Consider the following 24,201-nt stretch of genomic DNA (forward strand, 5'->3'; position numbering starts at 1 on the left):
GCTACCTGTTTAAATATATTTAAGGCACATTTAAAATGGATGTTTGCATAGCTGAGTAATTAAGGTTGTGGGGAAAAGGCAGGTAGGTGGAGGTGAGTCTGTAGCTAGATCAGCCATGATCTAATTGATTGTTGAAACAGGCTCAGTGATACAGCTCAGCTGGGAGTCATCCAAGTTTTCTGGTTTAGGACTACTGCAGCTGAGATGTTGTTTTCTTTTTAAGAAGTTTAAAAAATCTATCAATACAAAAAGTTGTTGGTTCCCGGACTGCAGACTCTGGTCGCTAGTGCAGTCCTTCTTTAATAAAGCGGAAGTGCGGAAGGAACACTGGGCTACAAGTATGATTGAAACTGAAAGGACTTAGACCCTCACTTCCAACTATTCTCCTTGCAAATTCACAGTCTCTGAAAAATAAAACTGAAGACCTCTGAACAAGATTGCAGTAGCAGTGGAATGTCAGTGACTTTTGTGTACTTTGCTTCGTGGAAACATGGCTCACCACCACCATTTTGGATGCAGCACTGCAGCCCGATGGCTGTACCACAATCTACAGAAACAGGACAGTATTTTAAAGGTAGCAGAGGTGGTGTATGCTTTATGATTAACTCATCGTTGTACACAGACATGCTGGTTCTGTTTCAATCCTACTCATCCAACCTAGAACATATAACGGTCAAATGTTGTCCATTTTATCTGGCAAAGGACTTCTCTGCCACCAACCTCGAAGCGGTTCACATTCCACCTCAAGCCAGCTTCAGACAGGAACAGGAGGAGCTAAGCACCATGATCAGCAGTCACGAAACAGCACACCTGGTTGTGGACCAAAGGAGCCAACGCAAGACCACTATTATACCATCATCAAGAGGACTTACATGCCATGCCGTGACCACACTGTAGAAAGTCGGATTACCTGGCTGTACTTCTACTCCCAGTGTATAGACAGAGACAAGACTGCAGCACCAGTGGTGAGGACCAGGAAGGTAAGGTCAAGGAAGGGGGATACGTTGAGTCAGTGGATTGGACAATATTAAGGTATTCATCTTCAAATCTGAGTGAACATGCCACAGTTTACACCAGCTTCATCCAGACCATTGTGGATGAGTATGTGCCTTTGAGAACATAGCAGATGTATCCAAACCAAAAGCCTTGGATGAACCAGGAGATTCGTAGCCTGCTGAGAACAAGATCTGTGGCATTGAAGACCAGTGATTCATAACTATATAAGAAGTCCAGATAGAACCAATGGAAGGCTATTTTAAGAGTGAAAAACACAGTTCCAATTGATGTTTGACATTGAATCAGATGCACGTCATCTCTGGAAGGGTTTGCAGGCCATTACTTCCTACAAAGCAAAACCTGTCATCATGTGAATGGCTGTGATGCTTCACTCCCAGATGAGCTCAATGCCTTTTATACACATGTTGAAAGGGAAAATAAAACTAAATCTGTGCAAATCCCTGCAACATCTGGTGACCCTATGATCTCTGTCTGGGAGGCTGACATCAGAACATCTTTCACGAGGGTGAACCCTCGCAAGGTGTTAGGCCCCAAATGGCAGGAGTGTTCAAGGACATTGTCAATTTCTCACTGTGCAGTTGAAGGTTCCCACCTACTTCAAAGGGCTGCAATTATAACAGTGGCCAAGAAGAGCAGGGTGAGCTGCCTCAATTATTATCATGCAGGTACATTCGCATCTACTGTGATGAAGTGCTTTGAGAGGTTGGTCCTGGCTAGAATCAGCTCCTGCCAAGGCAGGGAACTGAACCTGCTGTAATTTGCCTGTTGCCACAATAGGTCTGCAGTGGAAGCAATCTCACTGGCTCTCCTCTCGGCCTTGGATCACCTGGGCAATAGCAATACCTATGAGGTTGCTGTTTACTGATTACAGCTCAGCGTTCATACCCTCATTTCTAATCAACAAGCTCTAAACTCTCGAACTCTGTACCTCCTTTTGCAAATGGATTTTTGGCTTCCTCACAGGGGGACCATAGTCAGTGTAGATTGGAAATAGCACCTCCTCTTGACTGACATTCAACACTGGGGCACTTCAAGGATGCTTGCTTAACCCAGTGTTCTGCTTTCTCTGCACCAAGAACTGTGCAGCTCGGCACAGCTCAAATGCCATCTGTAAATTTGCTGATGACAGAGCTATTGTTGGCAGAATTTCAGATGGTGATGAGGAGGTGTACAGGAGCAAGACTGACTATCTGGTTGAGTGGTGTTGCAACAGCAATCTTCCACTCAACATTAGAAGACAAAGGAATTGACTGTGGACCTCAGGAACGGTAAATCGAGGGAACACACACCAGTCCTCATCAGGGGATCAGCAATGGACAGGGTCAGCAGTTTCAGATTCCTGGATTTCAGCATCTCTGAGGATCTGTCCTGGGCCCAACATATTACTGTGGAGCGCATTTCAACCAGTTGCATCTCTGTCTGGTATGTAGGGGCCACTGCTCAGCATTGTCAAAAGCTGCAGGAAGTTATACACTAGCCAGCTCCATCATGGACACTAGGCTCCACAGCATTCAGGACACCTTCAAAAGGCAATGCCTCAAAAAGCTGGCATCTATCAGTAAGGACCTCCATCATCCAGGATGTGTCCTCTTCGCATTCTCATTCCTTGGTAAAGGTGCCTGAAGACACACAGTCAACATTTCAGAAACAGTTTCTTCCCCTCTGCCTTCAGGTTTCGGAATGGACAATGAACCCATGAACACTACCTCACTATTTTTGTTTGCTTTTTGCCCTATCTATTTTACTTCATATTTTAATATATATCCTTATTGTAATTTATAGTTTTGTTTTTACAATTACAGCGTACTGCTGCTGCTAAATTTCACAACATTCTGCAGTGATATTAAACCTGATTGTAACTCTGATACTCCAACTCTTGTTTTTATTGTTCTTGTTTTTTCCTGTTTGGGATCGCTGGAATCAGGGTCAGTATCTCCGCTCTCTGTCTACCCCTCCAACTTCTCCATCTTCTGCCTCCGAAGATTCTGGATCTCAGCCTCCTTCTCCATTGCATTTTCTAACTTATTGTCATCTTACTCTCCCCTATTTGTTCTACAAAGAGAACATTTTTAGTCTATATCCATCTGTTTAGAAAATTACCAATAGTTAGTGATTTAGGAAGAGAATGTAACAATGTGACATTTCCAGTTTAATTGAGTGAATTTTCTACTTCGCCAGCAAGTTCATTAATTTTAAAAACCGTACTGCAAAAGCTAAGAGCTATGTATATCCCGAAGATATGATGAAACCATGGTGGACTGAGCTGCTATTCACCAGCAGAATATCTCTGCATTGTGCTTGACAGCTGGCCGCTTATTAAAAGACTGTATTTGGAAGCACGTTGGAATAAACAACATGTTCCTAATAGACATGCTGCTCCTTGGAAAGTGCAACCTAATGATGGACTGCTGATATATTCCCAAGTCAAGATCATATTATACAGTATATGACTAGGAGGGGAACATGCATTTGGTAGCATTCCCAAACATCTGCTGCCCCGTTTGTTCTAGGTTGAACAGGTTATGACATTGGAAGGTGCCTTTAATGAACTCTTGGCGTATCATGTTGTTGATGTACAGATTGCAATCGTAGTGCTCTGTCAGAGATGCAATGGATTTTGATGCCGGAACCTGGGGCAAGAAACAATACACTGGAAAAACTCACTGGGTCAAGCAGCACCTGTGGGAAGAAGGGAATTACCAACGTTTTGGGTCGAAACCCTACATCAGGACTGAGTGGAGAGGCGAGATGGCCAGTATAAAGGAGAGAAGGGAAGTGGTGGGAAAGAATTCTGAGGCAGACTGAAGAGGAGTGTGAGGCTGCAGACAGGAAGCTTTACCTTGACAGCACTCTAATTAACTGACTGACTGTGATTTATCATGTTAATAGAGATTGTCTGAAACTCTGCTGTCTATATTCTAACTCATTCAAGATCATGACGGCATATCAGACCTGTGCTCATTTATGTTACCTCCTGTTTTTCAAGTTCATATCCGTGTTTTTGTATCTCCATGAAGCAGCCCATTGCCTACCTGTAACTACTTTTGATATCTATCCTCCTTTAGTTTTGGCCTCATATGCCCTACATTTTTTTTTGCTCCACTGATGTTAACTGTTTTCATCTGTCTAGATCCTAAACTGTAGAATATCCTTTCTAAACCATTCTACTTCTTTATAATATTCTGAAAGCTATTTCTTAGGCTAGATTCCTAGTCAGCTGTGTTAGTATTTTGTCACGTTTAGAATTGGATGGTAAGAGAGTCATGTCTAACAGTTCCCTTTGACCTACCATATCTATGCCAAACATCAAACACCCCTAAGTACTATTTTAATTTTATAGCATTTGACTTGTAGCTTTCAGTGTTTTGATGATTCAAGAGATTAGCTGGATACTTAAGAGTCTATGCCTCTATTGTTCATGCAGCACATACTAGATTCCAGCCACTCTCTGGGTGAACAAATTCTTCCTCAGGTGTTCTCTAAATCTCTAAACTCTTCCTTTAAATCTTTGCATTCAGTAGTAGATGTGTGTGGGCTAAGAGAAAATTTCTTACTATCAGTCCCATCTATGTGTTTGTTATCTGATCTTGGGCAGGTCTTCGAAATCAAATGGCCTCCTTCCTTCCAGCAATTATCTTACGATGATGTCCTTAAGTGTACATACTCACTGTCAATTAAGGACAAGACTGGGTTGATCTCCATATGCAAATTGCATGCCTGCATTCATATTTAAGAAGTAATTATCTGAGTATGAAGTGAAACAGCTTTGAAGGTAATACTACAAAGATCTGCATAAAATTAACATTCATTTAATGAAATACTTTATTGCACTTGATGTAATTTGTTACTTTTTAGGGACTTGAGTGTCACTGGCATGGTCAGTATTTGCTGCCCATCATTATTTGCCCTTAAAGTTGATGATGAGCTGCCTAACATGCAAATATAATAATTAGCATTGAAAACCAGCCCCTTGGACTTTCTTTGCCATTCTATACAATCTAGCTGATCTGATTTGAAATCTCGGCTTCGCATTCCTGCCTACTAGTGCTCTCGTTGTTTATGTAGTTCTTTTAATTAACTATAGGAATGGGCAGAAGCCATTGACCTTACGATAAAAGTTGAGGTTGGGAGTTGTTGCCAGTGCAGCCTGTGTGAGCAACTGCAGTGCTCCTTGTAAATGGTACACATTGTGCCACTGTGAGCTGCTGGTGGGAAGAATACAACAGATGTAGCAAGATTGTAAACACGAGGAATTCTGCAGATGCTGGAAATTCAAGCAACACACATCAAAGTTGCTGGTGAACACAGCAGGCTAGGCAGCATCTGTAGGAAGCGGTACAGTTGACGTTTCGGGCCGAGACCCTTGGTCAGGTCTGTATTGTCAAGATTGTAGAGCTTTGATCTGCTCTGTTGGTTACAAGAGCTCAGTTCATTCTATTGCATGCAGTTTTTTACTGTTCAGTACACACGTACTGCTATGCTGCAGCTCTCCCACATTGATACCTCAAATTTGGTATGCCTGGTGCCATTTCTGAACCATTCACAAAACATGGGTTCCTCACCCGGCTTGATAGGAAGGAATTGCCAGGGCATGAGATTATAGACTGGTGATATCGATTTCTGCTGTTGCGGACATTCCATAATCTTTCTAATTTTGTGTAATTATAACACCACAGAAGGTAATAATGAATGCCTGTGTGAGAATGTGACATCTCCTCATGGAATCTGCAGCAAGCACTTCTGTTGTTGCTGTTGTGAACTGAATGAACTACTTGAATCTCCTACATGTAGACTGGCAAGGATAGGGTTCGATGGTCTTATCCCTCCATAGTGTTTAAGAATTTAGCCATCCTGGTCAGTGGTGAGCTACCAAGCCACCCCTTGTGTTGATCATTGAAGTCGTCCACTTAAATACAACCTGGAACCTTGCTAATTTTTGTGCTTTTTACAAGTTTTGTCAGGTGGCAGAGTAGCAATATGTCTCTACCAAAGGACGTGTAAAGCACTCCTTCTCTCAGCTAGCCTGCAGGGCAAGGTGACATGAAGTCATGGGAACAGGTGGTGGATAATCTTATGAGCGGCTGGTGCATATCACAACTGCTGGTTAAGCAACTACTGACACCAGGCAATCTCTAGAGAGTATTGATAATGGCTGGGGTGTCTTGTAAAGACACTGCCCAGAAGAAGGCAATGGCAAGCAACTTCTGTACAAAAATTTACCAAGGATAATCATGGTCAAGAAACCATAATCCCCCTCATCATATGACACAGCACATAATGATGATGACAAGTCTTGTGCAGCTTAGAAGAGTATTGACGTTAGCTGAAGGGAATCAGAAGTGGAAAGGGAGGAAACTTCCCTTGCCACGTCAGGAGGCTTCATGGAGTCTGGAGTATCAGGGCTCTTGCCTGTACAGTATGTTGCTGTCACTCAGTTCAGCTGGTGGGGCAGGATGAATGCGGGGTTTGATGGAATGGCTTGATATGCTTACTCAATCAAGCTGTTGTTTGACTAAACCATGGGGTATCAGTGCTCCTGGTGTCTGTGAGAAGGTCTCTGCAAGATCAGAAGGGCTGGGAGCAACTTTATCAACTTTATGTTTGGAACCTATTCAATTTTGTGTACTTCTTTCTGTGTCTTTGCACATTATGTTCTAACTGTCTGGCTTGCTAACCCTTTAACCTTGCTAGGTTAAAGGTCAACCACTTTGGTGGGTCACATATCAACAAGACTAGTTGAGGACTTCTCCATTCAGTGTTAGTCATCGTTACTAACAATGAATGAGTTATGCGACATAGGCCTGTGTTTGTTATCCTCTCTGACTAATTCAGGATAAGCTACAGTCTCTGCAGTTGCTCTCGTGAACCATTTGCATTCCATCTGTTATATGATAGAATTTATACTTCATTTATTTCTGATGCGCCAGTACGCCATTTGTAGCATTATAAATGTACTTTTACTTTTGAAAACCAGTTTATTAGCATCCTGCTACTAAGCTGGTTTAAATTGATCATGATTTTTTTTTATATACCTATCTATTAGGCTGCAAGATCTCGAGGAACTAGGCGAGCTTTCTGCTCATTGGGACACCCTACGCCAAAATGTAACTGTCCACTACCAGCAGATGATTAGCAGTTATCACGAAGTACTCATGGAACTCAGTAAATTCTCAGGTACAAGACACTAGCGCAAGCAATGAATAGAAGGTCTAGATGTTCAAATTATACCATTTAGAATATGCTACACTCTTCTCATGTTTTTGTGGACAGAGGGAAAAAATAGTCCACTTTACCTACTAAGTAATTGTGAATATACAGTTTCTCACTGATCTGGGTAACTTTGAAAATTAAAGTGAATTTGAATTCTAGTCTAAAAATCCTGTGATTTTCACATATAACAGTCTCTAAAGTTTACAGAGAATGGTGTAAGAAACAAAAAAAAATCTAATAAGTGGGAGTTCTGTGGGTGGAAAATGCTTTGCTAATGAGAGAGGTCAGAGGAGAATGGCCAGACTGGTTCAATCTGACTGCAAGGCGACAGTAACTCAAATAACCACGCTTTACAACAGTTCTTCTGTTAGTGATTTTGTGATTTATTCATCAATGAAAGATCTAATTGAACAAAAATCTTTCATGACAAACTTGGACATGTCGAAAATGGACCAAAGAAATAAATTGGGTAGTGTGGGCCAGGGTGTCAAATTCCCACAGCAGATGGTTTCTGTGGAAAGGAGTTTTGTCATAACCTGTTCTGCTGTTTTCTTCCATACAGTGGTAACATAGGGCAAGTTTTGCGAAGTTATTTGGTGCTTCAATTAAATTTTGCAGACGCATTTTGAATAGACTTGAAAAGATTTTACAAATCAAAACTTGTCTTCTGTAACTTTTAACTATATTTGGTCATATCACTTTAATTTGGTCATACTTAATTCTTTTTGAAAATTAATTCTGTTTTGGAAAATACTAATTCATTTATTAACTTAATGAATATTTAAATGCCAGTTGAATGGTAAAGTAATTTACACAGACTTTAAATCAAATTTATTTTAATATAGAAGTGACAACAAGTAATCATAATTGAAAAAATAGTTAGTAAGACAAAGCCCATCAATAAAATTAGTTTGCTCTACTGAGGTCAATCTCATGTACTTTCTCTAATTTCTCTAAAATGGGGGACGCAATTAATTATTTAACATTTCATTATCAATGATTTGTGATTTTTTTGATATGAGTGCAAGCTGAAATAACATTTGCAGGAGGCTTTGTAGACTAATGTCACATTTAATAATATGTAGTTTGATATCTGCCTTTGATCGATTATTTCTATACATCTTAATATTTTTAATGGGTTGCATTATTAAATATTATGCACTGAAAAATACATTTATTAGCATTAGCATTCAGATATAGAAAAATGTTTAAAGGTTTGAATTGCTTAGGCACACGTTAGATTTTAGGTAGTATTATGATTGAGTCACCTTTAGTTCATTCTGGAATCTGCAGAGGTTTTGAAAATTGAATTTGTTGATATTTATTAGAATGCCAGATAAATTCCTGTGGTAATAATCATCAGAAGCCGTACAGATTTCTTTTGCTTTTCCTGATGCAATATTACTTTAGATGTTCATTTAACTAAGGAGTGCTTTCTGAGCTCTTAGCTTTAAGATTTGAATGAAATTTTTAAGGATAATCTTTTAAGGGCAAAGAAATCCAACTACATTTGAGATCTCTCCTTCATACAGGTTAGGAGCAAGAGAAGGTTGCGTAGCTGCTTGAGACTGCTGTGCCATTTAATAACCTCTTGGCAGATTAGATTATAACGTCAACTACATATTTCTATTTACCTATGGTAACCTTAAACCCAGTTGCATTTCAAGACTCTACTTGACTTTGCCTTAAAATTATTCAATTTCAGAACCCTTCTCCCTATGCTGGCCTGCTTTCCTTGCTGGTCCCATCTACTTGCACCCCCAGACCGTAGCCATCTTTACTTCACTCTCCATATTTCTCTCTTAAGTATTGCAATTGAATCTGATTCCATCATCTCCATTGGTAGCTCATTCCACACTCGCACCACCCTCTCTGACTGATGAAGTTCCTTGCTAACCTTACTGACTTAAATTTAAGAAAGAGTCCCAAATACTCATGGCTGTTTAAAAGAAAAAAAATAATTGCCCCATCTTTCAGACCTCTCCAGATATATTTCAGTCCTTGCCCAGTCTGCCTATTCTCTCCTCATCAATTTCAGATATTAATTTAGAAAACCTACGGAACTGCTTTGAATATAGTCATAGTCATACTTTATTGATCCTGTGGTAAATTGGTTTTCATTACAGTTGCACCATAAATAATAAATAGTAATAGAACCATAAATAGTTAAATAGTAATATGTAAATTATGCCAGTAAATTATGAAATAAGTCCAGGACCAGCCTATTGGCTCAGGGTGTCTGACCCTCCAAGGGAGGAGTTGTGAAGTTTGATGGCCACAGGCAGGAATGACTTCCTATGACGCTCTGTGCTGCATCTCGGTGGAGACTTACATTTTTTACAATATTTACAGACTTCCTTAAGAAAGGAGGCAAGAAAGTAACTTTAGTTCCTTCACTGTAAAATGTTAAAGGTTTCAGCACACCATTCATCTCCAATGCCAACCAGAAAAGGGTGGGAGGAAAGAAAAGGACCTTTTAAGCCTACTCTCTGTTTACTGTTAGGTAGCTAATCTTCTATCTGTTACTTCCTACAGCATTACGTTTTATTTTTCACAGTACCCTTGATGCAACAACTTATCCAATGCCTTTTGGAATGCCAAGTATAGCATATATTTTGGTTTCTCTTTATCCAATGCACATGCTTTTCATAATTTTATATAGGTCTATCAGGTCACCACTCAGCCTCTGTCACCACAGAGAAAATAATCCAAGTCCATCCAGTCTCTCCTTATAATAACTACTTGTTAATCAAGGCGCCTTCTGTAAAGCCACCATATCCTTCCTGTAGTGTGGCAACCAGAAATGCTCACAATACCCCAAATGTGGATTAGCCAAAGTTTTATACAACTGCAACATGACTTCTCAACTTTTATACTCAGTGCCCTGACTAATGAAGAGAAGCCCACCATACATCTTCTCCCTCACCTTTTCCATTGTGTTGTTACTTTCAGAGAGCTTTGGACTCGCACACTTTGTACATCAATACTCCGGCTTAAACTCTCGGTTTCTCTGCCCACATTTCCAAATGATCTATATCCCGCTGAACCCTTTCGTCACCTTCCTCACTATCAACAATTCCACCAATTTTTCTGTCATCTGCAAATTTGTGAGTCAATCAACCTATATTTTTATCCCAATCATTTTTATATATAACGCAACTCTGATTCTTGTGGAGCATCACCAGTCACGGTCCCCTGATCAGAATAACACCTCCACCACTGCATTATGTCTTCTACATCCAAGTAAATTTTGAATCCAATCTACTATCAATAATGTACAATCTAATCTACTAAGTCTCCACGTACCTCGAGTACCTTGATCTTTTGGATATCCCAAACGCTTTAATCTTCTTGATAAGTGATTAAAGGTGCCGCGAGACTAAGAAGTTATTACAACAAGGCATGCTGCTACTTATCTATTCAATCCACGTTACAAAGTATCTCTCTTTCACTCTCTATGCATCAAGATCCCAGATACAGTACATGTAGACAGATGGAGACCACACTGGCAATATCAGACAACAGGTGGGCCCAGGAAGACTTAGCCCATCTTCCTCCTTGTGACCTAAATTGTTTGATTTGTTTTTGATTTGCAGGGTCATCATTTAAACCAAGCTGCAGCAGAGGAGAGAAGAAGCTTGAATTTGTTCCAGTTAACCTGCATTTACAGCGAATGCAAATTCAGAACAGTTCTGCCAAAACAGGTCAGGATATTTTTGTTAAGTTCATCGTTGTCCTGCTGCACAGCTTTTAAATGATAATGGCTACTATTCTCTTGACATGCAGCAAGATGCTAGATACAGTACGCGCTGGCAGATGGAGACCACACTATCAATATCAGACAACAGGCTGGGCCTAGGAAAACCTGGCCCATCACCGTGTGATGGGTCAGCAAATGTTTTGTTTGCAGGCCCACCGCTGGAAATTCAGAAGCCATGATATGTGCTATTGAATCGGCTTTATATGTATTGAGGCTTGTGGAGGAAACCTCACAAGTTCAGGGACTTGCTTGGAGAGAGAGTTGAAGTTTGGGATTTGGAGAAGTATGTGGATTTATTCAAAGGTAATGTTAAATGTATTCAAAATTACTGTAATGATCATTTTAACATTGTGTATTTTGTTGACCTTAAAAAATAAATTGAAAATGTTAACTTCAGCTTTCCTCAGGTAAAGGGCTGAAGAAGAAAAAATCTGATAGGCGAAGGAGTGGACCTGGAGAAAGTGAAGGAGGAGGGACCTCAGAGGGAGGTGATAGGCAGGTTAGGAGAAGAGCAGCAGCAACAGGGGAGGCAGCATATGGAGTTGGAAAAAAGGGAAGAGGGAGGGGGGAGAAAAGACTAGAAGTTAGCCAAGTCATTGTTCATGCTGTCATGTTGGAGGCTACCCGGATGAAATGTGAGGTATTACTCCTCCAACCTGATGGTGGCAGTAGAGGAGGCCATGGACGGACATGTCAGAATGGGAATGGGAGGTAGAATTAAAATGTGTGGACACTGGAAAATCCCACTTTTTGCGGCAGACAGAGCAAAGGTGACCAACGAAGTAGACCCCAATCTATGTTGGCTCTCACCAAGGTAGAGGATTCTGCACCAGGGAGCACCATGTACAGAAAGTGACCCTACCAGACTCCCAGATGAACTGTTGCCTCACCTGGAACCACCTTTTCTCTGTCCACCACACTTCATCGAGCACTTTCACTCTGTCCATCACATTCCAAACAATCCTTCCAGATCTATACAGACCTGCTCCACGGTCAATCTAACCCTTCTTACACAGACCAGAACCCCCCATTTTTCATATATCTATATATCTATCTAAACGTTTCTTAAAATCCCTCGTATATCAGCCTCGACCACCACCCACAGCAGTGTGATTCAGTCACCTCCATGTCGAAAACACTCCGACCTTTGACATCTCCCCTAAAGTTTCCTCCACTCGCTATAAATGGATGTCCTCTAGTATTAGCCACGTCTACCCTGGGGAAAAGTCATGTCAGTCCACTCTATCTATCCCTCTCATAATCTTGAACACCTCTATCAAGTCGCCTCTCATCCTCCTTTGCTCCATAGAGAAAAGCCCTCACTCACTCAACCTTTCTTTACAAGACATATTCTTTAATCCAGGCATCACCCTGCTGGTACTCCTATGCATCCTCTTTAAAGCTTTCACATCCTTCCTATAATGGCTTTGGAGGCTGAGCAGGGAAGGTTCGCAAGGTTGATTCCAGAGATGAGGAAGTTAACTATGAGGAGAGATTGAGTTACTTGGGACTGTACTTGCTGAAATTCAGACAAATGAGGGGGATCTTATAGAAACATACACTTTATTGTCGCCAAACAATTGGTACTAGGACGTACAATCATCACAGCGATATTTGATTCTGCGCTTCACACTCCCTGGATTACAAATATTAAATATTAAAAATAGTTAAATTAGTAAATGTTAAAAATTTAAATTATAAATCATAAATAGAAAATAGAAAAATGGGAAGTAAGGTAGTGCAGAAAAACCGAGAGACAGGTCTGGATATTTGGAGGGTACGGCCCAGATCCGGGTCAGGATCCGTTCAGCAGTCTTATCACAGTTGGAAAGAAGCTGTTCCCAAATCTGGCTGTACGAGTCTTCAAGCTCCTGAGCCTTCTCCCGGAGGGAAGAGGGACGAAAAGTCTGTTGGCTGGGTGGGTCATGGCCTTGATTATCCTGGCAGCACTGCTCCGACAACGTGCGGTGTAAAGTGAGTCCACGGACAGAAGATTGGTTTGTGTGATGTGCTGCGCCATGTTCACGATCTTCTGCAGCTTCTTCCGATCTTGGACAGGACAACTTCCATACCAGGTTGAGATGCACCCGAGAAGAATGCTTTCTACAGTGCATCTATAAAAATTAGTGAGGGTTTTAGGGGACAGGCCAAATTTCTTTAGCTTTCTCAGGAAGTAAAGGCGCTGGTGGGCCTTCTTGGCAGTGAACTCTGCCTGGTTGGACCAGGCCAGGTCATTTGTGATATTGACCCTGAAGAACTTAAAGCTTTTGACCTGTTCCACTTGTGCACCACCGATGTAAATGGGGCTGTGCAGTCTGCTACTCCTTCTGAAGTCAACAACCAATTCCTTTGTCTTGCTGACGTTGAGGATAGGTTATTGTCTTCACACCTAGCCACCAGGTTCTTAATTTCCTCTCTGTACTCAAACTCATCATTACCCGAGATACGGCCTACAATTGTTGTGTCATCAGCAAACTTATATATTGAGTTAGATGGAAACTTGGCTACACAATCATGGGTGTACAGTGAGTACAGCAGGGGGCTGAGTACACAGCCTTGTGGGGCACCAGTGCTCAGAGTGATTGTAGAGGAGAGCTTGTCCCTATTTTTACAGCCTGGATCCTGTCTGTGAGGAAGTTGAAGATCCAGCTGCAGGTCTGAGTGCTAAGGCCCAGGTTCCGGAGCTCAGGAATCAGTTTATTTGGAATGATGGTATTAAAGGCAGAGCTGTAGTCAATGAAAAGGAGCCTTATGTATGTGTCTTTATTCTCCAGGTGTTCTAAGGAGGAAGGTAGGGCCGGAGAGATGGCATCTGCCGTTGGCCTGTTGCTCCAGTAGGCAAATTGCAAAGCGTCGAGGTTGACCGGTAGGCTGTGGTTGATGTGTGCCATAACCAATCTCTTGAAGCACATCATAGCAATTGATGACAGAGCCACAGGTCGATAGTCATTCAGGCATGCCACCTTGCTCTTCTTCGGCACTGGGATTATCGTTGCCTTCTTAAAACACGAGGGGATCTTAGACTGAAGCAAGGAGCATTTGAAAATGTCAGCAAACACTCCAGCTAGCTTGCTTGCACAGGCCTGGAGAACCTGTCCTGGGACGCCATTTGGGCCCGTCGCCTTCCTTGGATTTATCTTCAGGAAGGCCCTTCTAACGTCCTCCTTGGTGACGATGAATCTCGGTGCCACCAGGTCCAGTTCATCTGGAGGGAGCAGGATGCTGCTCTTCTGTTCGAATCTTGCATAGGATATGTTAAGTTCGTCAGGAAGAGAAGCGCCACAGTTTTTGATATTCCCAGCCTTTCCTTTGTGCCCAGTGATCTCATTTAAACCCTGCCATAGGCTACTGACATCCCTTTGGTTAGCCTGGGCTTCCAACTTGGCTGGATATTGCCTCCTGGCGCCCTTAATGGCTTTCCGGAGTTCACACCTGGATTCCGTGTAGCGACTGGTATCCCTGAACCTAAAAGCCGCAGCTCTAGCCTTTAAAAGGGACTTGACCTCATAATTCATCCAAGGTTTCTGGTTAGAGAATCCCCGGATCACCTTGCGAGACACACAGTCCTCCGTGCATTTCCAAATAAAGTCTGTGACAGCTGAGGCATACTCATCAAGGTTAGCTGCCGAGTCCTTGAATACTAACCAGTCCACCGATTCAAAGCAGTCACGGAGGACCTCATCCATTTCCTCCGTCCAGCGTGACACTACCTTTGACACCGTGACCTTCTACTTCAGTTTCTGTTTGTAAGCCGGGAGGAGGAGTACGGCCTGATGGTCTGATTTTCCGAAGTGAGGTCGTGGGATGGAACGATAGGCATCCTTGACTGCTGTGTAGCAATGGTCAAGTATATTCGGGCCTCTAGTGGGGCAGGAGACATGTTGGTATAACTTTGGCAGTGCCTTTCTGAGGTTGGGCTGGTTAAAGTCCCCGGCTGTAATGAGCAAAGCCTCCGGATACCTGGTCACAAGTTCACTGATGTTGGCATACAGTATGTTCAGAGCACACTCCACGTCCTCCTGGGGGGGAATGTAGACCGCTGTCAGTATGACCGAGGTGAATTCCCATGGCAGATAGTAGGGACGACACTTCACCGACAGGTGTTCCAGGTCCGGGCTGCAGGAGCTTGTCAGTGCCACTGTGTCCGAGCACCACGCAGTGTTGATCAGTAGGCAGACACCACCTCCCCTCGTCTTGCCCGAAGTCGCCGTGCGGTCCATCCCTCTGGTCGGATGACACAGTCGGGGGTGACAGGGGAGAGCCAGGTCTCGGTGAAGCAGAATACACAGCAATTCTGCATCTCCCTGCAGTAGGTGAGTCTCCCTTTAAGATTATCCACCTTGTTCTCTATGGCTTGCACATTAGCTAGTAGGATGGTGGGCATAGGGACCCTGAAGCCCCTCAGCTTCAATCTGACCAGCAGCCCTGCTCTTTTCCCATGCTTCCTCAGTAAGTAGTGCATCTTTCTAGGTCTCCATCGATGCAGTGTGTCGTCAGCTCTTCGAGGTAGCTGGACGTGTCCCGCGGGAATTGATCAGCCGGTCGCGTCGTTGTGTGCTCTGGGTCGGGCCGAGTAATGGGGGAGGCTCCGCTGCCACTTCCAGCTGCCGGGGGCCCGGGCTGTTGATTGAGTCAGGCCCCAAAGCTGACACTTAATCCCAGATGGTCGGGCTCCTTGCTAAAACAAGTCCATATACCGAGTCACGGTTGCGGAGGCCTCCGCTCCAGCTGAGCCTCGGGCTTGATTTCCGAGGTCGGTAGTGTAGGCCTCACTTCCGGCAACTGTGGATGGCCACCAACGGGGCTTTACGGTGGTCGCTCCGGGGAAGCATCTGGGGCACCTTGAGGTCTCCGCTGTCACTTCTCTGTGGTCGTCTGCTCCGGAGAGGTGCTGGTCGGAATGGGCCGTGTCTCCAAGCGCTCCGGCTCAGTAGCAGACCGCGGGTCTCCAGGAATGTGGTCCAGGTGCGGTCCGGAATTTAAGAAGCAGTTCTGGTGCGGTGGTCTCCAGCTGGGTCAGTAGCTTCACCAGGGTGTTGTTGATCTTTATCTTGCTAAATTGGAGGTTTAGAAGGGTTTCTCAGGTATAGGATAGTGGAGAGGGCATATAAAATTATAAAGAGAGATAGATAAGATAGAGACAAGAATGTTGTTTCCACTGATGTGAGACTGGAACCAGGGGACACAGCCTCAGGATTCGGGAGGAACAGATTTTGGATAGAGATGAGGAGAAACTGCTTTTCCCAGAGAGTAATGCATCTATGGAATTGTCTGCCAGGACAGCAGTGGGGGCTACCTTATGTGAATATGTTTGAAGCACAATTAAATAGAATTTTGTATAACAAAGCAATTAAGGGTTATTGGGAAAAGGCAGGTGAATACAGCTGTGTCTATGGCCAGACCAACCATGAGTTTATTGAATAGCGGGTCATGATTGGCGGGCCAGATAGCTTACTCGTTCAATCAGAACTGAACCCATACTCTAAGTGTGGGTTAACCAGAGTTTTATAAGGCTGCAACATTAACTTGCGACTCTTGAATTCAATTCACCGATTAATGAAGGCCAGCACACCATACACCTTCTTAACAACCCTATCAACCTGCACAGCAACCTTGAAGGGTCTATGGACTTAGACTGCAAGATTTTCGGTTCCTCCAGACTTCTAAGCATCCTGCCATTAACCCTGTGCTCTGCCTTCAAGTTAGATCTTCCAAAATGTCTCACTTCACACTTTACCAGATTCATCTCCATCTGCCACTCCTTTGCCCAGCTGTGCACTCTGTCTATATTCCAACGACAGCATTCTTCATCACCCACAACACCACCAACCTTCATGTCATCTGCAAACTTACAAACCCACTCTTCCACATCCTCATCCATAAAAATCAAAAAGTGTAGGGGTTCCAGAACAGATCCCTACAGAACACCACTAGCCACTGATCTCCAGGAAGATACACTCCATCTACTGCCACCTTCTGTCTTCTGTGGGCAAGTAAATTCCAAATCCACACAGGCAAGTTTCCATTGTTCCCATACCTCATGATTTTCTTAATGAGTCCACCATGGGGAACCTTGTCGAACGCCTTACTACTTTTATCAATTTGTGCCGTTGCCTCCTTGAAAACCTCAATCAGGCTCATGAGGCATGACCTGCCTCACAAAACCAGGCCCCTTATGTAGGACAATCCCCTTTGTCTGGTGTTTGGAGCTTAATGTAAGTTCTACTCTTGCAGGGGGAAAAAGAAGCATATGATAGGTGCAGGCAACCACAATCAAGTAACTCCTTTGAGGGGTATGGAGTGTTTAAACTATAAGACACAGGTTCCCAACCTTTTTTATGCCATTGGGCCCTACAGTAACTGAGGGGCCCATGGACCCCAGTTTGGGAAGCCCTGCGTAGAGGAGCAGAATTAGGCTATTTGACCTATCAAGTCGGCTCTGCCTTTCTATCATAGCTGATTTATTATCTCTCTCAACCCCATCCTCCTCCCTTCTCCACGTAACCTTTGATGCCCTGCCTAATGAAGAACCCATCAACCTCCGCAAGGAGAGTAATTATGAAAGAAATCAGGAGAGCAGGTGAGATGACAGACAATCCTACATTGTTCTGTCAGTATATTAGGAGCAAGAGTGTATCTAGGGAGAAGTGCATCTGCTTAGGGTCCAGGAGGGTATTCTTTGTGTGGAGCCCTAAATGAATACTTTGCTTCTGTAAAAGCTCTGCAGGATGGTGAGCGAGGTAATGTATTTTGGGGCATATACAGTAAATGGTAGAGCACTAAGGAATGTTGAACAAAAACCTAGAAGTCCAAATCTATCGTTCCTCAAAGGTGGCAATATAGATTGATAAGGTAGTAAAGAAGGTCAAGAGCTAAGGGCATAAAATGTAAGAGCTGGAATGTTATAACCTTACGAAACACTGGTTGGGTTGCACTTAATTGTGTGCATTCAAGTTGCAGCTCAAAAGGAAAGATGCAATTGCACAGGAGGGACTACAGATATTATTCATCAGGACGTTTCCTGGATTCGATGACTTTAATTATGGGGAGAGATTGGATAAGCTGGCTTGTTTTTTCCTAGAATTGAGGAGGCCAAGTGGTGAGCTGATAGAAGTACATAGGATTATGAGGGGCATGAACAGGGTAAATGGTCAAAATCTATTTAGTCCAAAGGGGACATTTTATCAGAAACAAAAAGAAATAGGTCTTAGTTGAGAGAAAGGATATTAAAAGGATTCAGAGGGATAGGATTGTTTTTATACAGAGAGTATTTAATGCTTGGATACTGCTGCCTGAGAAGGAGGAAATGGATACATGTATTACACTTAAAAGGCATTTAAATAAACATTTATGTCAGCAAAGCATTGAAGGATAAGGACCTAATGAATGTGAAGAGATTAGTGTAGTAGACAAAGTCAGCATGGACATGGTGGTCTAAAAGGCCCATTTCTGTAATGTGTGACTCTGACTAACCTGAAGCCATATCGGTATCTTCACTGGTAATCTTTCCCAGAATTTTATCAAGTATAGGCTTCTGTAGCCACCAATAATACTTTGAGCAGATTTATCTAGACTGTATCTCTCTGTTTTTTTTTCACTACTTCATAATCCCCTGTTCTTCATCCTGGTTCACTCCCCCATGTGCCTGGCCGTGTTACAATAGATTAAGAATGTTAGGTCTGTGCACTGTTCTCGTCTAAATTCTGATGCCAGCAAATTCCCATAAATAAAACTTATACCAAATTCAGGATGAAATGTTGGTCATGCCACAGGGCAGAAGTTCCTGATATTCTGTAAGTCGTTCTATAAAACTAGTTAGGAAGTCAGACAGGGTATCAGTAATGAGATAAAGTTTGAGCATAAATGCTGTCCTTGGCAATAATATCCGGATCTCAAAGACAAGACCAGCAGCAAAAGGATTCTTTCATATTAGACTATGGGCTCTGTGAATGCCATTCCAAATAATCGAAACTTGATAGGTCCAGATTTTGCTTGGTTATTCAAGAGCAGTGAAATTATGTCCCACATTATTGATCTAGGCAATGGTAACAGCTGTCTCTGAATTCCTTCGCCTTAAGCCATCAGTACAAGATTTATTTTTAATTTACAATCTTTCTATTCAGTGGCATGGATAAATTTAAGGTTTGAGGGCAGATATAGCTTTTCACGTAGTTGGTGTTGTTGCTACTAGAATAGGGCACTACCCGATTGTTTTTTAATTCATTAGAATTGATAACATTTGATGATCATTTCTGCCACTGGTCAGTATGTTTGTTTTAATACTTTTATCACAAGGGGAAATTAACTTTAGTTATTCAGGTTTTGCAAGGCTTACACTTAACCATTTTGCTGCTGAAGTCTAATTATGTTCATGGTTTTTACCATGTTAGTGCAACCTGTTTTCCAAATGAGCTTTCTACAACTTTCTATAATTATTGTCTTTGGCTTTCAATCATGAAGTTGCAGTGGATACTATTTCTACCTGTGATTTTATTTTATGTATTGGAATGAAGCTAGAAAGTAAGTTAATGGACAAGATGATTGGATTTCTGTAATATTTTTGCATATTTAGTTTGTCAGTCTTAATATAATTCTCATGCAGTTTGTATGAGTCACACATTGCTTCATGCTGCAGATAAAGCTAGTAGCTTTGAGCTCAATTGACATTGGCACATTTGCAAAGTATGTTAAATACCTCCATCAAAAAGACAAGTTCATTAAAAAAGTTAGAACTGTTATGTTGATTACACATTTTGTACAATAGTTAATGCATTATTTCCTAAATGCTTATTGTTAAGCATGGATCCCAGCCTCCATTGGCGAGTTATCCTTAAAAATCATAGTTAATCAATTAATTTCTTTTTGATATCATAATCTCATGTTTATAAAGTATGAAGATTTTTTTAAAAATGTCTGTTTTAGCTTGAGTCTCCTGCTATTGAAAGGAATACATATATTCAGGTTTGGTAGAAGAGTTATGTGCTGTTTTTCTTACAGCATGTTATGATTCTATCAGTGAGAAAGATGTGAATAATCTACAGGAAACAGCAAAATCAATATCTTATCAGAGGTGGCAGCTGAAAATCACTTACGGTACATAGCCAAGCTTAAAATATTAAAACCTTGTTTAACCTTATCACAGTTGTATTAGAAACCAATAAATCAATGGACAAGTGGAGCTTGTTAAAGAATGTGTATGAAGGTAGTTGGGAAGCCAAAAAGATATTAAACAATTTAATAAATCAAAGTTGAGTTTATTGTCATATGTTCAGGTACATGTGTGCACAGGTAAAATTAAAAACATACTTACAGGCATATCACATGGATGTAGTATTTACAAAAAAAATTAAACATAACCTATATACAAATTTTGCAAAAAGAATCCACAATTGGAACAAAAATGTAAGCAGGAGAGATTTTGTAGATGCTGGAAATCTTGAGCAATGCACACAAAATTTTGGAGGTACTCAGCAAGTCGGGCAACTTCTATAGAGGGGAATAAATAGTCGACATTTCAGCCCGTGACCTTGTTTCAGATCGATGCTGATGAAAGGTCAAGGAAAGCCCAAAACATCAACTGTTTATTTCCCTCCTTAGATACGGCCTGACTTTCTGAGTTCCTCTTGCATTTTGTGTGTAGAGCAAAACAAATGTTTTTTTTATATGTATAATCTACTTAATCAGTGAAAAGGTGCCAGAAAGAATGGAAGTGATGTCGGAGGAGGATGGAAGAGATTGCAAGTTTTAGGACTGGGGATAAATACGGAGTTTAAGTAATAAATACGTTTGGTAAACACTTGAAGAGAGGAATTGGGGAATGAGAACTTGCATTGGATATTCATATTTTCATGGAGCAGAGAGAGTTGCAAGAGAACATATCGAAATGACACATTGTAGTTGGAAAGAAAACATTGAAGGAAAATATAGTTACTAGAGAGCACAGAATGTGAAGGAAAAGTATCTACATGGGATATTGATGATATGCAGTAGTATGTGAAGTTTTAGCCAGCTTGTTACATAATAAGTACTGGGCACATAGGAGAGATGGTTACTAGTATTGTAATAATGGTACAATACTGTCAATCCGAAGAGATACCTGGGCATAGAACAAACAAAATGACAGGAAATTAGATAGTTCTGTGACTACACATGTATATTCTGCTGTCAGGTGGCCATAAACAAATCAAGATTTCCAATGATTTGCTGTTTGATTGAGCTTAAGAAAGCATAGATAGGAAAGTCTGGTATAAAACAGGTTATCCCAAATAAGTGCATCATTGCTAGTTTTTAGGAATAAATTGGTAAAAGCATTAATAAAAGACTGAATAGAAAGGAAAGGTATATGCAGCTTAAGCTTTGCATTCATTTCAATTGCATTCTTGCAAATCAGAGTGCTGTAAAAGTCAGTTAATCTGGCATGATCAGGACTTTGGTGATTCTGGATGAGATAATTTTCCAGATGATCAGTTTTTATGCTATTACTATTCCAAAAGATTTTATTTTATTTTTTTTAAAAGCTGTCACACTGTAGAATAATACAATTACAGAGAATGTGATTAAGTTTAAAGAGAATATGGGAAACATGTCACTGCATTTAAAGAGAACCATGTACGTTGCAGAGGAGCTTGGGAAGCAGAGCTGGGTAAGTTTGAAGTACAGAAATAAGTGAGTTTAAGGCAAATGTGGGAACTACAGGCCCTGTAAATGGAAAGGGAGCCTGGGAACCACAGCCCCACTGAGGCAGATGCCAAACCATTGGGATTTTTGAATTAGAATCAGAATCAGAGGCAGGTTATTAGGTTTTTACTGTTAAAATTTAACATTATTTACTCTTCTAAATGTGTCTCCTTTTCTGAAAGCACAGATCTTTGAGTTCCTTTAAAACTGTATGTTCACTGATACTTGTTTCAATTAAGTTTTTTTTTAATGTTGGAACTTTGCTGTAATCCCTGATGGGTTACCTGAGAGACAAATAACACATCAAGATGTTTGATCAAGTTCTTGCTTACTTGATTCAAGTTGATCTTTCAATGAAAGAATTATTGTTGATTCTGCAATCTTCTCAATTCCATCCTCCAGCCATTGATTTCTAAGACTCCTAGCATCATCTGACTGAAATTCAGACAGAGAAATTGCAACTTTTATGCTGTCCAGCCCATATATTGAAAGCATCATGAAGAGCAGTTAACTTGCACATCTCTTAGCTGCTTGACTGCATGTCTATTTAAGCTTATATCTATTCAGACCCCCTTTCATACCTCTCCACATGATTATTCCAGTGCTTTCTGTGCTAGCCATTCACATTGTGTTTTACTTACCTCATATCAGCTCATTGTTAAGTTGCTCCTTAGTTTTAACAATGTTTTCCTTGATTTCAGGTACCTCTATTGCCACAGCCATTCTCCCACTCTATAACATCTCTCCACCACCCACCTTCCTCCTGCCCCTCTTGCTTTCAAACCATTCCTGAGTTTTATTGTTAAAATTGTTGCTGATGGCTAAGTTCTGGAGTTTCTTTGCCAGGTTTCTCTGCCTTTCTATTTTTCTTTCTGTTATACATGCCTTAAAACCTATCTTTTTGCTCCAGGTTTTGCTCAGTTTATCTTGTACCTTCTTAGCTGACTTGTTATATTTTGGTACTTTTTTTTCTTCTTTAATCAGATTCTTTTGAGTTTCTTGCTTTGTGGCTACCTGTGAGCAAGCAAACCTCAAGACTGATGTCAAGTTAATCTTGAATCTAGTTCTCTGTTCAATTACCTTGAATTGTTTTGTTTCACTTCGCTGAAGATAATATCTAAGTATAAGCTGTAGCTCAAACACTGTGGGAACATGGGTGCTTTCTGCTATGTTTTGTAGCTCCAAAACTTTAATCTAATTAAAAGTAAAAGATTGAGAGTACAAAGTGCGAGTCTAACTTTGTTTTTACTTTAAGCAAGGTGGTGTAATGACGTATGTAATTCAGGTACTTTTACATTTAGCCCATAATGAATTATTTAATTGAACAAGAATGCTTAATTAAACAATATATTTACAATATTACTCAAATACTTCTGAAGCGTTAAATACACAGCATTCCTCCTGGCTTAGCTCTAAACTCCAACTCAATATAGAATGAATCTCAACTTATACTGGGCAAAGGGTATTGATCTATTTTAATACTGGGTTGATGCTGATCTTTAAAATCACCACAGATCCTGACAGATCCATTCTTTGTGCTACTGGGTCCACTGGCATTGCCTATGGGCTCCGCTCAACTTTGGAAAGAATTCCTTCAGCCTCCATGTGATCTAGCTCACTGGCTACTTTATCACAGATGGTATAAGGTATGAAGAACCAAACGAGCTTTGCAAAACTTGGGCGTGGCCTATTCATTTATTATACCCTTGATATGTTTGAATTTTCCAATGCCATCCTTGAACACTGATATGACATCATCCAGCACCTCCTTAATTCACTTTCAGTTGGCCTTATTGCCGGGAAGGTGACATGCAAGGTGGATGGTTTTCCAATCCAGTTGTAGTTGTTTCGGTAAATCGCAATGCTGAATCTCCTGTTTTTACCATATACAAGTCCAATGTGGCTTGTTGGTTGCTGTATTTCACTGTAATGAATGTCATTTCCACAGGAGTTATCTTTCCTTCAGGCTTCAGCTCAATATCTCTGAGATGCCATTCAAACTCATTTTCAATTATACTTTATACTTTATTGTCACCAAGCAATTGATGCTAGAACGTACAATCATCACAGCGATATTTGATTCTGCGCTTCCTGCTCACTGGATTACAAATATTAAATATTAAAAATAGTAAACATTATTAAATATTAACAATTTTAATTATAAATCATAAATAGAAAATAGAAAAATGGAAAGTAAGGTAGTGCAAAAAAATCCAGAGGCAGGTCTGGATATTTGGAGGGTACAGTCCAGATCCGGGTCAGGATCCGTTCAGCAGTCTTATCACAGTTGGAAAGAAGCTGTTCCCAAATCTGGCTGTACGAGTCTTCAAGCTCCTGAGCCTTCTCCCGGAGGGAAGAGGGATGAAAAGTCTGTTGGCTGGGTGGGTTGTGTCCTTGATTATCCTGGCAGCACTGCTCTGACAGTGTGCGGTGTAAAGTGAGTCCAATGATGGAAGATCGGTTTATGTGATGTGCTGCGCCGTGTTCACGATCTTCCGTAGCTTCCTTCGGTCTTGGACAGGACAACTTCCATACCA

General features: G+C 41.4%; 1 protein-coding gene across 15 annotated transcripts in view; it reads left to right on the forward strand.

The window, feature by feature from the left end:
• The window catches only part of inpp4b (inositol polyphosphate-4-phosphatase type II B), an 813,686-nt gene that overhangs the window by 685,728 nt on the left and 103,757 nt on the right, over positions 1-24,201 (forward strand). For all 15 annotated transcript variants that reach the window (XM_072256187.1, XM_072256173.1, XM_072256177.1 and 12 more), the window contains 2 exons: positions 7,061-7,191; positions 10,824-10,931. In XM_072256187.1, the coding sequence (XP_072112288.1) occupies positions 7,061-7,191; positions 10,824-10,931 (239 nt within the window). The remainder of the gene's footprint in view (positions 1-7,060; positions 7,192-10,823; positions 10,932-24,201) is intronic.

The sequence above is a fragment of the Mobula birostris genome, chromosome 4 (genome assembly GCF_030028105.1).
Source record: "Mobula birostris isolate sMobBir1 chromosome 4, sMobBir1.hap1, whole genome shotgun sequence".
In the NCBI taxonomy this organism is placed as follows: domain Eukaryota; kingdom Metazoa; phylum Chordata; class Chondrichthyes; order Myliobatiformes; family Myliobatidae; genus Mobula; species Mobula birostris.